Genomic DNA, 15,760 nt, shown 5'->3' on the forward strand with positions numbered 1-15,760 from the left:
AGAATATCAGGGTTGGAAGGGACCTCAGGAGGTCATCTAGTCCAACCCCCTGCTCAAAGTAGGACCAATCCCCAATTAAATCATCCCAGCCAGGGCTTTGTCAAGCCTGACCTTAAAAACTTCTAAGGAAGGAGATTCTACCACCTCCCTAGGTAACGCATTCCAGTGTTTCACCACCCTCCTAGAGAAAAAGTTTTTCCTAATATCCAACCTAAACCTCCCCCACTGCAACTTGAGACCATTACTCTTTGTCCTGTCCTCTTCTACCACTCAGAATAGTCTAGAACCATCCTCTCTGGAACCACCTCTCAGGTAGTTGAAAGCAGCTATCAAATCCCCCCTCATTCTTCTCTTCCGCAGACTAAACAATCCCAGTTCCCTCAGCCTCTCCTCATAAGTGATGTGTTCCAGTCCCCTAATCATTTTTGTTGCCCTTCGCTGGACTCCCTCCAATTTATCCACATCTTTCTTGTAGTGTGGGGCCCAAAACTGGACACAGTACTCCAGATGAGGCCTCACCAATGTCGAATAGAGGGGGACGATCACGTCCCTCGATCTGCTGGCTATGCCCCTACTTATACATCCCAAAATGCCATTGGCCTTCTTGGCAACAAGGGCACACTGCTGACTCATATCCAGCTTCTCATCCACTGTCACCCCTAGGTCCTTTTCCGCAGAACTGCTGCCTAGCCATTCAGTCCCTTGTCTGTAGCTGTGCATTGGGTTCTTCCGTCCTAAGTGCAGGACCCTGCACTTATCCTTATTGAACCTCATCAGATTTCTTTTGGTCCAATCCTCCAATTTGTCTAGGTCCCTCTGTATCCTATCCCTGCCCTCTAGCGTATCTACCACTCCTCCCAGTTTAGTATCATCCGCAAATTTGCTGAGAGTGCAATCCACACCATCCTCCAGATCATTTATGAAGATATTGAACAAAACCGGCCCCAGGACCGAACCCTGGGGCACTCCACTTGACACCGGCTGCCAACTAGACATGGAGCCATTGATCACTACCCGTTGAGCCCGACAATCTAGCCAACTTTCTACCCACCTTATAGTGCATTCATCCAGCCCATACTTCCTTAACTTGCTGACAAGAATACTATGGGAGACCGTGTCAAAAGCTTTGCTAAAGTCAAGGAACAACCCGTCCACCACTTTCCCTTCATCCACAGAACCAGTAATCTCATCATAGAAGGCGATTAGATTAGTCAGGCATGACCTTCCCTTGGTGAATCCATGCTGACTGTTCCTGATCACTTTCCTCTCATGTAAGTGCTTCAGGATTGATTCTTTGAGGATCTGCTTCATGATTTTTCCGGGGACTGAGGTGAGGCTGACTGGCCTGTAGTTCCCAGGATCCTCCTCCTTCCCTTTTTTAAAGATTGGCACTACATTAGCCTTTTTCCAGTCATCCGGGACTTCCCCCGTTCGCCACGAGTTTTCAAAGATAATGGCCAATGGCTCTGCAATCACAGCCGCCAATTCCTTTAGCACTCTCGGATGCAACTCGTCCGGCTCCATGGACTTGTGCACGTCCAGCTTTTCTAAATAGTCCCTAACCACCTCTTTCTTCACAGAGGGCTGGCCATCTATTCCCCATGTTGTGATGCCCAGCGCAGCAGTCTGGGAGCTGACCTTGTTCGTGAAGACAGAGGCAAAAAAAGCATTGAGTACATTAGCTTTTTCCACATCCTCTGTCACTAGGTTGCCTCCCTCAATCAGATTCCAGTCTGTGCAGCTGGCCCCAATACCATATTAGTGAGTATGGCAGAATCATCCTCCCCAGTGGTTGGAAACCAACTCAGATGTCCTCTGCCAGGCTGCTCTAGGAAGAGGAGAATTTTGTTTGGAGTAGCAAGACTACAAATTGGGAATGTATAATGACTCCAGTAGAGCCAAGAGACAGCAGGCAGGAATTATATAGCTAGCACTTTCCACAAGACATACAAAAGGTGCGACGTTTATATTCCTGGGTGCAGAGATGGCAACATAACACATGATTAGCAGGGACCCAATAGGCAGCAGGGCTTGGATTGGGCTGATTTGTGGCAGCCTGGCATACTGGCACCTCCCTTCAGATGTTATTTTGTTCTCCAAAATCTCAACTCTCCTTTTTAAAAGAAAGTCAGTCTTTAGCTGTTATGGTTGTGAGCCTCAACAATGGGAGCCAAACGTAAATGATGGACAGATGTCTATTAAATGAGTCTGCTGAGAACATGGAACAATAGCTCAGAGCCCCTTTAACTCAGATGATCAAGAATAATTCCAATGTCGACATCTCACGTAAGAAAGGAACAGGAAGGTCACAGTTCTGCACAATCTATTGTGGGACGTCTCATTTTGGTACCATATAGGATACTGCCACTTATTTTTCCACAAGCCCAAGGATTTAAATCAATATTGGAAGGTTTTCGAAAAGCTCTACTCTAGGAAATATTTTGTGAAGTTCTGTGGCCAGTGCTATACAGGAGGTCAGACCAGATGATCACAATGGTCCTGTCTTGTCTTAGAATCTATTAATTGACTCTATCAGGGCCCATGGCCACATTCAAGCTCCACTGAAGGGTAAGTAAGCTCACGGAGCAGGCACAGTTCTTTTGATCATTAGCACAAACTACTCAGCAGTGAATAGCCAAAATGAGACACAAGGGTGGAATTTATTTGGTGGGAAGATCTGAGCGTACCATCACCATTTCTCATCCACGGTTTGACCTCTTGGAGGGAAGGGAAATGGACAGGGAACCACAAAGGATCCGATGGTATATGCCACTCAAACAATCTACCCTCTCTAGCTAGCCCTTTTCATCAGAGGATCTCTTACAAACAGTAACTGAATTCACAACACCACATCTGACTATGGTACTACAGTGACATAGCCCCAGTCCTAGACATGGCCTTAGATGTGTGTGCTCTCTGCAAGCACTGCTGAGGTCTTTACAGGATGCTTCACTTACTCCAGGATCCAGGGTCCTGCTGGAATGTTTCAGGCATATGCAACGTCACTTGGCTATTTGCAGCTTGTGAGGCTCAGCATATACTAGCCCAGTGCAACTTCCAGGCTTTATTTTTAGAAACAACACCTCTAAGGGCCCAGGTCATATAGCTATTTGTACTAGGCTGTAAAACAGGCTGGACGGATTACAATCAAATCAGAGAGACCAGAAGCTGCACATGCGTGAGCATAGTCATCCTGCCCTGGTCTCCCAAGAGGGACAAGGTGACCTACTGCTAACAAATCTTCTCATTTTTAGGATCCTATGCGCTCATACTGCACTTATCTGCTCAATGGATATTAAAGTGTCTGTATTACAACCCCCCAAACAAAGGCAGATGCTGGGAGTTGGGATGATAAACACCACGCTCCGGAGTCCCATCAGGGGTTTGTTTTGTTTAACGTTAATGTAGTGGTCAGAAAAGAGAGGGACGGATATATATATACACGTTGTTAAGGGCAGGCAGGCTGTTGCACAACTCCACTCACTCAGCTCTGCCAACGCTTCTCAAGCTCAAGCCGTAGCACCTCTCCTTTACTATTCCAGTCCTGGGCTTCTCCTGACAAACACTGCCAGTTCGGCCGCATTGTGTTGATTCAGTGACGTCTACAAATGTCAATTAGGGACTAAGATGGAACGCATCAAACTCATGTCATTTCTGACATGGTCTGGATTAGCAATCACGTTTCCTAAAGGTTGGTGTGTTGGGAGGTCCTCCTTGTTTCTAATGAGATTTAATTTGGCCATTAGGCAAGCAAGACCCTCCCCACTGCATCTCTCCATTTGCAGGGAAACTGAGCAAAGTAAATACCAATGTTTAACAAAGACTCCGTGTTAGAGCCCAATCAGAATTACTCTGACATCTATTAACTTAAAAGGAAGCAGGAGACAGACACATTTTTCAGGAGTCAAAGCATCTTTCAAATATTTCTTAGTGCCTTTCTCACAGCCTTTCACCCAAACTTGTGTCTCTCTGGCTCATGCATGCTTCACAGGGGACACAGTTCACAAGGCAGTGATTAACTAACGGAAAAGGCAACATGTGCACTAGAGGGATTTGCTTCTAATAAATTCACTCCCTGTACATTCATTCTTCTGAAGCAAGCACAAAGACCATCAGAAAGGCAAAGCGTCTGCGGAGCTTAGCAGGGAGAGAAGGAGACTGTATTTACATAGAGAGAAAACTTAATTAGATTTCTGATGCTACATTGCATATTTCTTTCCACAGAAAGTATATATCTGGGAGAGCACCATGACATGGAATTCCCCACACCAGGAGAGGGGACAGCAGGTGGTCCAGAAAGCCACTCCTTTGTTTCCAAAGGAGCTGCAATGTACACTTGCTTTTTTTCTCTCTCATTATGAAGCTGGTCACTAAACATTTTCCTTGGTGCTGCCCAGACTCACATCTGTTTCATCCATCGTGCCGAGTTCTTCCCATAGTAATACTAAGCCCTTATATAGTGTTTTACATCTTCAGAGCTCAACACAAAACCACAAATTAATTCTCACAACCCACTCTGGGAGGTACTCCAGTGAAGTTTATCCCCATTTTACAGACAGATTAAATAACATACTCAAGGTCACATACTGAGGTAGTGGTAGCACTGGGATTCATGTTTAGGAGCTCCTGGTTTCTAGCCCTGTGATCTTACCATTGGACAACGCTGTTTCCCTTTTAAAATGGCATCAGAAACTCAGAATGGTTGAAGATTTTGGCAGATGCAGAAAACAAGAAAGCCATCAAAAAGGCATTAAGACATCTGAACAGCCCAGTGCAATGTGCAGCTCCGTTAGTGCCAGACACAGCGGGAGCATTAAGGTGGACTGGCTGATGACAGCCTGACCCTGTTCTGGGCAGGGTTAGATGATACAGTGGGATAAAACTGGCGGCCACTCTACACCAGTGCTTCCAATATTTCCAGCACAAATGGAGCTACGACAGTGCTACAGCAAACACAGGGTCTTCAGCACAGATGCAGCCCTAAAGCGTAAGATGCTTCCGCTCAGAGAAAACACAGCATTACCTCCTTCCGAATCTGCTGCCAAAGGAGGCTACAGACAACCTAGCAATGTTACTGGGGACAAACAGACTGTTTGAAATCATGGACAGTACAAGTAAAACCAAGGAAGGAATGTTACCAACAAAACAGCTGATTTCACACAATCACTGAGCACACTCCAAAGGTTACCACGTGGCTCAGGCTATGTTAGAGCAAAGTGCTAACTTATTCTTGGAAGGAGCAGGCCAGTGATGCTGTAATTGTGCAGGCTAATTGGCTGGGGTGCCAGTCTCAGAGGAGCCAAAGGACGAAATCTATCCAAACCTTGTGAACCTAACATCACCCCAGTGCCAGAGGGAAAGGGGCTCACTGGTATCTGGTAGTGAGTTTCAGCTGGCCTGATAAGGTGAATCTACTCCAACTCACTAATGTCATAACCTCTATCCAAAAGGTATCATGTAAGATATCAACACAAAGTATCATACCGATCATTAGTATTATTGCACATATGTACGGAGGACAAATTCAAAATTACAAACAGTGTGTGCCAGACAGGGCTAACATTACCTCACCCTAAACAAAGATACTGCCACCTTGAAGGTACTTCCAAGGTACATTAAGAGACAATAACACTGCAATTTATACAGAAGGTAAATAGGATCATCAAGCCAACAAGGGGAGGAGATAACTACTCAGCATCATGGCAGGGGGAGGAAATTGCAGGAACAGATCAATCTGCATTTTTAGCAAACACCAGCAGGGAAAGAAACAAGGAATTTTCATGCTGATCACCTTCCTTACAGCTTGAATGAACTTTACTTTGGGGGGGGGGGGGGGAGAAGGGTAATCTTCAGAAGAATCCATTTCAAAGGTTTACTGCACCATAAAGAGCGGGGCAAAGAACCCCAAGTGATCCTTCACCTAAGACGACAGAGGGACTCAACACTTCGGACTTTGTGGGAGATGCTGACCAGAGGAGTTGGTCAGCCATCATGCGGGAAGGCAGTGTGAAAGAATCTTACCTTAACAAAACAAGCTACAGCCTTTGTTCAAGTCTTAGTCTCTAGAAAGCATTTTTCACTTTTGTTTGCTTGTAACCATTTCCAAATCCTATCACCTTTGTTAATAAACTTTTTTACTTTTAAATTTAAACCAACCCAGTGCTGTGTTTGACTTAAAGTCAATGCTAACTTCAGTTAACGTGGCAAGCTTCTGGGTATTGTATCTTCAAAGAAACAAACCAATCTTTTAAAACCTCTCAGGAGAGGGCTGGATATGTGGAGCACAGGATTTGGGGAAAATCTGGGACCGGAATGTTGGGGTCATCTTGCTATGTGTAACGAAGGCTGGTGGATGCCAGAGTGTGTCAGAGGTGTAACACAGAGGCTGCTGGAATCAGAGCACTGACCCAGGGCTACTTAACACACAGATGTTCCGAGCATGCGTGTATGCTGGCTGGAAGCCCCCAGTCAAGACAGCTATAGCAGCAGACACTGAGAGGCACTCAGGGTTAGAGGGCAGGCAGTGACACTGGTCTGGATCACACCCCAGAACAATGCTAACTGATTGGGGTGCCAGTCACAGAGGAGCCAAGGGTGCCAGTTTATCCAAACCATCCTTCTTACTTCAGAGGAGGCTGGGCCATCAGTGCTCGGGAAAGGAATAGGCCTCCTTGCAATAGTACTCTGCCACTGAATTTCAGCTTTTTGGGGCCATTTGCTCTGATTGGCTTATAGTTAAGGAGCTCCTATGTTCTGAGCTGCTCTTGGGCCTTGGTAAGCATCTGCTGATGGGAAGAAGCAATGAATCAATAAGATCCACTGCAGAATAATAATACTCTGCCCATCTCTAGTGCCTCCTTCCCGGCTATAAACAATGAATTTATTCCCTCAGAACCCCCTTGGCAGGTAGGGGAGTTAGTTCATTTTGCAGGTGAAGTGATTTGCCCACAGTGAGCCAGTGGCAGAGCCAGCAATAAAGCCCATGAGGCCATGCTGCCAGCCCGCAAGAGGCAAAAGGGACAGCAGGGGGCATTTGTCACGCTCTCCTCTCTCCTCAAAGTGCCAGATTTGTGGCACCCTGAGAGCTGGCATTGCAAGGTGGGGCTTCCACATGAACAAGAGGAGAGGCTCAGGCTCTCATTTCACATGCTCAGGTTCTCAGCACAGCCATTATTTCAGGTTTACTGATGAACTGTCCCTGCCCCGGGTGCTCGTGTACATGAAAGCATGTGAGAATTTCTAACTGGACTCTTATAATCAACCTGCCCACCTGACAGGGACCTGCAAATAGACAACCTGAACTGCTGGTGAGAGGATGCGACTCCCAGAACCATCCTCTCCCATGCACAGAGAGAGATATTTCTATGGTGAGCTCTCTCCTGCACTCACCACTTTTTTCCAGTGCTCCCCACTGAGCCAGCTTAGCATGTCTGACTTCTCCAGTATGTCCAGTCTCTAGTGCCCAAGGCTTTAGTGAAGAGAATCTCTTCCCAGACCGGTTAGGGGCTGTCACAAACCGGTCCCTGTGTCTGAAGACTGAAAAGCTTTTTTAAGAATGGAAACAAAATCAAGCCCTCAGCTGGAACAGTAGCAAGGGAGAGGAGGGTTGGAGAAATGCACTGGTCTCATGGAGAAACGAGGATATGGGACAGCTAAACCAGCCACATATCTCCAGTCGCTGTGTTGAGGTGCTCAGGGTCCCACGGCCTGCACCACCCACCAACCTTCACTTTTCTATGTATCAATAGTTTTCTCTCCTCTCGCTTTTTTCTCAGGTCCCATGCCAGGTACAGAGAAGGGAACAGAATTATCCTCCCCATGAGTTTGGCATTTGCCCAGCCCGTGTAGCTTCCAGCATGGTTCACATGCCCTCAACTGCACTAAGCCTCCCAAGAGGTTAATTCTGATCCCACTGAGACAGGTCGCCTGGAAGCTACTCTCAGATCAGGAGGGCATTTCCCACTTAATTGATTCTGAACTGAAATGTCAGGACCAGAGTAGTGCAAATCTGTATCTCACACCCTGACTGCTGGCTACAGTAGCAGGAACAGTGGAGGGGCACAGGCCACAGAACAGGCAGTTAGCTCAGCTTCAGAACAAGCAGAGTTATAGTTCACAGAGCCTGTTCCCATAGCCCAGACTTCATCATGAACCTAAATGCACCCAGAATCATCTCCTCAGAATTACACTGCCACTTTCCTTATAGGAGCTAGACTCACGTCTAAGTTCCCAAGCTACAAGCTGGGAACAGGTAAGGTGGCCCTGACACTAGAGGTACTTGGAAGAGCTCTGAGACACGTTCTTCATCATTGGGGAACTGCACCTTGGAAGCTTCCATCCCTGGCTTTGTTGCACACTCCAACACATCCCCTCTTTATCTGGGACGTGACAGAGATGTTCTTGAGCAGTTCATCGGGGCTCTCACAGAGGAGTTAATGCAACCACAGCCTCTGTGCAACCCAAACCAAGGCAGATACACAAGCCCACTCTTGGAGTTGTGATTATACAATGGCAGAAGAGGGTTTGCAGTATCTGGCCCTAGCAACAGGACAACATCAGAAAGTATAATCAGCTTTTGAAGACTGGGGTAAGAGGGAGCCTAGCTAGACTGGCAGGGGAGGGAAGAGTGAAAAATCTTAGCACTGCCCAGTCTCCCATTCCGGGAAGGGAGCAGGGAGATGCCTGCAGAAGCAGCACCATGAGGAGCTTATTTATTAGGAACAATGTTCTAGAGAAAGCTTCTTTCTGAACTTTGAAGCAGAGGCCATTACTATTGCACAGAGCTGACAAGTGAGGGCCAGGAGGGAAAATGCTATGCCCAACTAGGTAGAGTAACCCCCAGTGGAAACAAGAACCTTGTAACCATCAAGGCCTGGACCCTGGGGTTCCACCTCAGAAAGGCCTCACTGCAGAGGATAACTCAGAGGCTGGAGATGCCTCTTTGCAGACAGATGTTGGAATATCGACATCACAAGGGGTTCATGGGTCACCAGAATCCTGTGTGTATGAGCTCCCTGCCACTCAGCTGGCAAACACAAGGTAGCTCTGTCAAAGAGGGGATACTACCCAAGCTCCTACCTTCTCCGGTTCCTGAGGTAGCAGCACCTGGCTCCTGTACCTCCCTCTCTGTCTGAGTCTCTGCATTCTGCAGCAGAGGAGCCAGGGTCTGGGTACCCTGTGATGTCACCGAGGTGGTGGGGTTCCTGGGCTGCAGACCTATGGCATTCATTAGGCCCATGTCTCTGTCTGTCCTCCATGTGGCTCTGCTTGTTCTGGAGAGAGACAGACAGACAAATAAATCAGGAGCAATGGGGGGGTCTGACAGCTCAGCCTCCCATGACCTTAGGAACACAACAGCATCCAGCTCACTCTCTTCTCTCCATCCCAACCAGGCATCTCGTAGTCTAATCTAACTGCTTTGCAGGCAGTAAGGAATGACACTTATATCATGCTATGAATGCCATTTCCCTCCTTGGTTTGCTGCTCACAGGACTTTCTGCTTGACGTTTAAATCACACTGGGGCCTTGTCATAGGGTCCTTTACCCAGTGTTACCTCCCCATAGGCTGCATGGCTATTTGAGAGGCATGAACATACCAGCAATGCCACCAAGTCTATAAAACAAATTTTAGGCCTTCGGAGCTACTAGATTGAGCAGGAATTACAATAAGCAGCTCAGGAACATACATTTATGAAACCCTTCTCTGGCTCAGGAGATGGGTCTGGGTTCCAGAGCAATTTGGCAAAGCAGGGTTTCTGCTCCTGAGTGTATGATCTGCATCACTTCCCTGGCCTTATCCTCTTGGTTTGTCAGCATCACACACTAGCTCCCCTCTGGCACATGCTTCAGCCTGTGCTGTCTGGGCCAGCCAATTCTCCTCTCTCCAGTGCAAATTCCAGGAGGACTGGACATGAGGCTTATTTTATTTTCAGAAACAAGTAGTTGATATGTAGGAGCTCCCCAGGTGGGAGTGCTTGCAGTGAAAAGGGACTCTTCCCTGAACTGGCCTCTGACTGCCTGTCCTGCAAGTGCTGAAGGGGCTGCAAGAGATCACCTCATCACATGGCTCCTATTCTTCTGTTTAATGCTCTAATCTTCTGACGTTCTGAACCCACCCAGCTCCCCAGCCCTCCAACAGGAATCAGAGGTTTCTCAAAGCTGTCCTCCTGCCTCTGGTGTCCACACCAGATGGCAAGAGAAAGGGGAAGCCTGGATTTTCCCACCATGCTGCTGCTCTCCAGCACATCACACTCCTGCAGGACTAAGACACAAGGAGAGAGAACTTGATGACTAAGGAGGGGAAAGAGCTCCACCTAGCTGGAGAGGACGACACACTACAGAAAAGGGACAGCATCTCTGTCTCCCACCCTGCAGTCTGACTGGGAATTTAGGACTGCATGGGGGAGGGACAGTGGGAGCCTGGACAGAACCACACTCTGAGCTCCAATTTCCTTGGGATTCTGGAGTTCAGGTATCAGACGGATAGCCTGGGGAGGGAGTGCCCCTCACTGGGGCAGGAAGCTAGAGGTGGCCCCATTCCCACATTTAGGACATCACTGGACAGAGGGGACTGGGATTCCCCATTGATCCTGGCTGCCTATGAAATACCCTTTGGGATTTTGGGGGAAACATAGCTCTGCTTTTAGAATTTGTTACAAAGAAACAACTGTCCTGTGACCAGGAATTCAGGGATTAAAGTCATTAGCATTATCCTTTGATTCCTGGTCACTGGAGCTGTTTAATGGATTTGTCTTTGTCTGTAGCTGACCCATTATTCTCCGGGTATCTTGTCCAGTGCCATTTACTTTACACAGCACTTTTCATACTGTGAGCCACACATGGCTCCCCAGCAGTTTGCTTAAGGGTGCTGATGGCAGGAGGGGCCATAGGCGATAGATGTACTTCAGTATCGGGGTCTGTCCCTCTGGGCACCAAATATTACTGCTAATGGTGTGCCAGCTGGCGTTGGCTGGGCAGTGCCAAGAGAGAAGTTGTGTACCTAACGATGCCAGTAGGATGGGAGACAGGAGGAAAAGTATGGGCATGCAGCACTGTCAGCTGTAGTAACCCCAAAAGGAAGCACCAAGACAGGGAGCACTCTGATTAGCTGCCTCTATCCCTCCCACCTCCCACAAGACTCACCCAGGCCGCTCGGTGCTCCTGTTGCTGGAATGCACAGTGAAGACAGTTTCATTCAGCTGGTCCCAGTAGTACTCAACTCCAGAGTTTAAGGCCCTGAAATGCCAAAGGGGGAAAACATTAGAAGGGGAGATTGTTCCACGTAAGCCCCCGACTGGCTACACTGCAAGACAATACTCAGCACTTGTCTAATCTGCCCACCCAGCTTCGCTGAGCAGGCATAACCGTTTGCAATAAGGGTGTCTACTCCTGATGCAGAGGTGGTGTTCAGTGGGCCCCTAGGACAGGCTCAGATCCTGCCCAATTTAATTGAACATTTCTAGGGCTTATTGCTGCACAGTTTCCCAGTCATGGAGTACTGTCTTCTAGTATCTCTGCACTCTGAGCTGAAGGTGTAATTTCCAGCTCAGGTGGATGTTCACGCACTAATTTTGATTGAGCAAGTGCACTAAAAATAGTAGTCTAGGCATGGGCTAGCTGTCTGTACACAGTCCTATCAGAGACCCTACATAAATATTCAGAGGGCTAGCCCTCCGCCTGTGCTGCCAAGCCTACACTGCTACTTTTAGTGCACTAGCTCAACCTAAGCTAGCGCATGTACATCTGTCTGAGCTGGAAATTACACCTTCAGCTGCAGCATCCATGTATCCTGAGCCAGAGAGCAGTGAACTGCCCCCTTTATTTCAGTGGCGTGTTAGCTCTGAAAGACCACGCCACAGGCCAGATTTCCAAGTGAGGCAGGCACGCAGCTGCACGTGCATTTACCAATTGTGTTTGTATGTCAGGTAACTATACATCCAAGTGGCCAAATACACAAACGGCAGAAAAAGCACTTGTCTAAAAGGTGTCTGGCAGCATTTTACCGCACTGGGCAATGCTAACAATTACTCAATACTAAACATCTAGTTACCATACAAGGGTCTTTCCTTCTACTCATAAATCTCGGTGCAAACGTCTCATTGGCACTGGCAGGTCTTCTGTGGAATAAGGATGGATGTAGCTCAGGTTATTAGACCACAAATGTAACTTGGCCCTACCCATAGAATAGGTTTGATACAGACTAGACAGGACCTAATAGGACTTTGTCATATCTAACTTCTGTTAAGGGGCACAAGAGGATGCAGGGAGAGATGCACATGTGTATCATCCACACTGTTCCATTAGTCACTCATGGTCTGGAGCACAGCAAGTGGGTCCTTTTTCTGGAGCCTTGGCATGCAGTGTACAGCATTGGTGCCTTCCAGGGATTTCAGCAATCACACTGCTTGGTTGCTGGAAGCCCGATAAGTCTAGGAAAGTCACAAAATGCTGCAACTGTTAGTCCAGTTAGCAGACTTAGGGAAGAGGCCTCAGGTGCTGCTCCTGTCCTGCAGACACAGAGTACAAAGTGAGAAAAATGTCTCAAAAGATACGAATGCACACGTGTTCCAGTCACCCTAGAATACGTGCTGTAGAAGCAGGGAGCAGCTGAGCCTCCCACATCCCATGAAGGGAAGCACAGAGCCGGAAAATGCACTGCTCCCCAGAGCTCTGAGATCCAAGCTCGGTCAGCAAGTTGCATGGGAGTGTGTGTGGAGCGTGGTGAGCCGAGTAAGGCCAGAAGGGCTTCTTAAAGGGACAGGCAATGTAAATACAAAGATATAGTGACACATGAAGCAAAGGGCCAGGAGGTGCCAGGATACCGTAAGGCACACAGGAGATGATCGCTGCACAGCAGGAGAATCCAGCTGGTTAACACTAGGGGTCTGAGAGAGGGGAAAGAAACAGGATTACATCTGCAGACCTGGATTCACATCTAATACAGATCACATCAGAAACAGTCTCAATCTAGTCCAGAGTAGATGTTTGTCCAGGCCATGGGAAAGTCTAGTCAGGGAGAGACCCAGGATAAATGGTGTATAACCAATTAGTTCTCAAATGCAGTGACAGAGCGATTGTGATATCAGTGGCCCAGTACTGGATTAGTGAGGGGGGCTGTGGGTCAGGAGTGAGGTGTATCAGCAGGATGGCTGCAGGGGAATATTGAGAAGTATTGGCAGAGCTGTGCATGTTGGAGGACCAGGACCAGCAAAACATGAGTGGCTCCAGTTCAGAGTAAATGCAAAAGCCAAAGAGAAGAAAACAGGTCAACGCAACCATGCACAGAGTCTGCAGAACGTGATCTGTCATCACATTTTTCACTGAGCTAGTCCTATAGCATTATAACCATGTGAAAGCAGCTGCCAACGAGACAACTATTTCCAAACTCTTCAGAATTTATTGACAGATGGCAACCCATGACTAGAAACTCACCAATCCTCCCCAGTGCTCTGCCTGATACACTGAGACAGCAAAACTTGACAACTAAGCCTACAGGGCAGCGGCATTCCCTGGGAATGAAAGCCATTCAGATCTAGCAGTGAAATCCTCCTGGAAGTGCCTAGCTGCTTTGGCATTTGAGACTACTGGCCAGAGCTGCGCTGAGCCCAAACTCCCATCCTGTCCTCTGAAGCTCACTCTGCCCCCAAGAGCACACAGTCCCCACAGCCATCCATGCTGCTCCTACTCTTCATTAGGGATGCATGCCAACTGCTGTAATCATCCCCAAACAACTGGAGATCTAAGATTTCAGTGTTGCCCCTAGTGCAGGTTCTGGGATGGTGAAATGCTCCACTCCCCACATCAGCTGTTCAGTTTCCATGCTGCACAGGGAATGTGGCTCCCTGCCCTCTGCATGCTCCCTTCCTGGGAGCCTAATCCAGCTTGCTGCTATCAGAGCAACAATATAGCCAGGTTGCGTGCCCTGCACATTTTGGAGAAAACAGGATTACAACTCTCACCCCCACTGCCACCCCTTTAGGCGGAGCTCTTGCTGCTGCTCTCTCTTCCTGCTCCCCATTTGTTGGATGGGAAGGTCCATTCTAACTCTACGCTGTCAGCTTGCCTCTTTCCCTGGACAGGGAAATCAAAAGCCATTTAATACATTACTTCACATGCAGGTCTTAAATAGTAGCATTTATCAACTAAGCTCCCTCTGCCATGCTCCTATTAACCACTCATTAACTGCCAGAGGGCTGCGGCCTTTGGCTTTCATTCCCGTGGGAGAGGAGCCTGTTGGAAGCATCAGCTGCATACCTCCACCACTGGCTCTGGGAATTCTGACAGACAGCACAAAGCAGAGTATGTTTGATTTCATTAACTGTGGAAGTGGAATGCCTTTTTTCCCCTCTTCACTCAGGACCTGCTCTGACCCGGTTGCCAAGTTTTCATTCAGAGTGCTCAACGGGAGGCCAGGAGACTGGCGAGTGCCCTCCACCCACTCTAAGCCCATGTGCCAAGCATCCCAACAGTCCTCCTTTTGCCCTCCCCAGGTTAGCTACCCCTCCTCACCCCAAGTTTTTTAAAGTGTCAGGGTGCTGGAGTCATCTGACACAATCTTTATTCCATCCCTTGCCATGCCCTTCCCTACCCTCTCTCTTTGCCTGTACACACTCATCAGGGCAGGGACTGACTGCTCTTCCTCTAACGTGCTATGAAAAGTGTGGTAGTAGATTATTGAAAAAACAACAAAATAATCCTCCAGCCTTTGTGGACTCAGTTTCGAGCCCAAGGTGTCTCCAGATCTCAGACAGGGAAAAGCACACTGGGATCTTTGTGGGAATCTCAGATATCCTGGTTCAGGTACAGGAAAATGGCATAAATGTGGGCACTATCATTCTCACACAAAAGGGCTGCCTGTCTTGCCCATACCATCTTAGGCTATGTCTCACTGCACAGTTAACCCAGGCAATTGGCACCCAGATTAGCCTAGCCCGGGTGTGAGCATCCCCACAGTAAAGCCCTACCAGCGTTTTTGTGTCCTCACTAGTTCTGCACTAGCTCGTACATGTCTAGGGGTATATCTCATGATTTTTTGAGGAGATGCTCTAGAATTCTTTCCCATAAAATGATGGGAGAATTAGTTTGTCCTTTGAGGGGAATACAGGAAGGGTACTAGACGACTGTCAGCACTTGAGTGATTTAGCCACAAAGCAGGTGAGTTCAAACCTGAGTTGAAGCAAAGCCTGGGTTTTAACTCCCATCCCAAGCGAGTAAGATAGCCTGGAATGAAAGCATCTTTGGGCCTGCATCAGAGGTTTTTCTGTGTGCATGGGTAGGGGAATGAGAGGAGAGTGTGGGGAGCTAAAAACCAGGTTAACTATGCAGTGTAGCCATACCCAAAGATGTAACCATAGAGATGCTGCTATACTGAGGGCTTCTATTATTAAGTCTTTGTCTACATGAGAAACTTCCTCTGGTTAAATACGGTGTGATTTTTAAACCAGTTTAGTCAAACTAGCGCAACCCCCTGTGTGGGCATTTTGTTTGGTTTAAACCAAGTTTATTTTCTTTTTGCTTATGACAATTTAAGAAATGGTTTAAGATAAACCAGAATAAGCCAGTCTTGAACCAACATCAGATTGTCTACACAGGGGTTTGCACTGGTTTAACTAAATCAGTTTTAAAAAAAACAGTGCAACTTTCTTGTGTAGATAAGGCCTAAAACTTCATTTTTACATCTTGCATTACAGAATATTGTTAACTTGAAACATTCAGTCAGTCTTTCACAATGGGCTTCCCAGTTCCAGTGGACGTCATCAAA

The 15,760-nt window shown here is 47.6% G+C and overlaps 1 protein-coding gene across 4 annotated transcripts in view; it reads right to left on the reverse strand.

Annotated features, from left to right (window-relative positions):
• Positions 1 to 15,760, reverse strand: part of AMBRA1 (autophagy and beclin 1 regulator 1) — a 203,730-nt gene that overhangs the window by 7,991 nt on the left and 179,979 nt on the right. For all 4 annotated transcript variants that reach the window (XM_048852666.2, XM_048852664.2, XM_075129561.1 and 1 more), the window contains 2 exons: positions 11,143 to 11,235; positions 9,079 to 9,272 (listed from right to left, as the gene is read on the reverse strand). In XM_048852666.2, the coding sequence (XP_048708623.1) occupies positions 9,079 to 9,272; positions 11,143 to 11,235 (287 nt within the window). The remainder of the gene's footprint in view (positions 1 to 9,078; positions 9,273 to 11,142; positions 11,236 to 15,760) is intronic.

The sequence above is a fragment of the Caretta caretta genome, chromosome 6, assembly GCF_965140235.1.
Source record: "Caretta caretta isolate rCarCar2 chromosome 6, rCarCar1.hap1, whole genome shotgun sequence".
Taxonomy (NCBI): Eukaryota; Metazoa; Chordata; order Testudines; family Cheloniidae; genus Caretta; species Caretta caretta.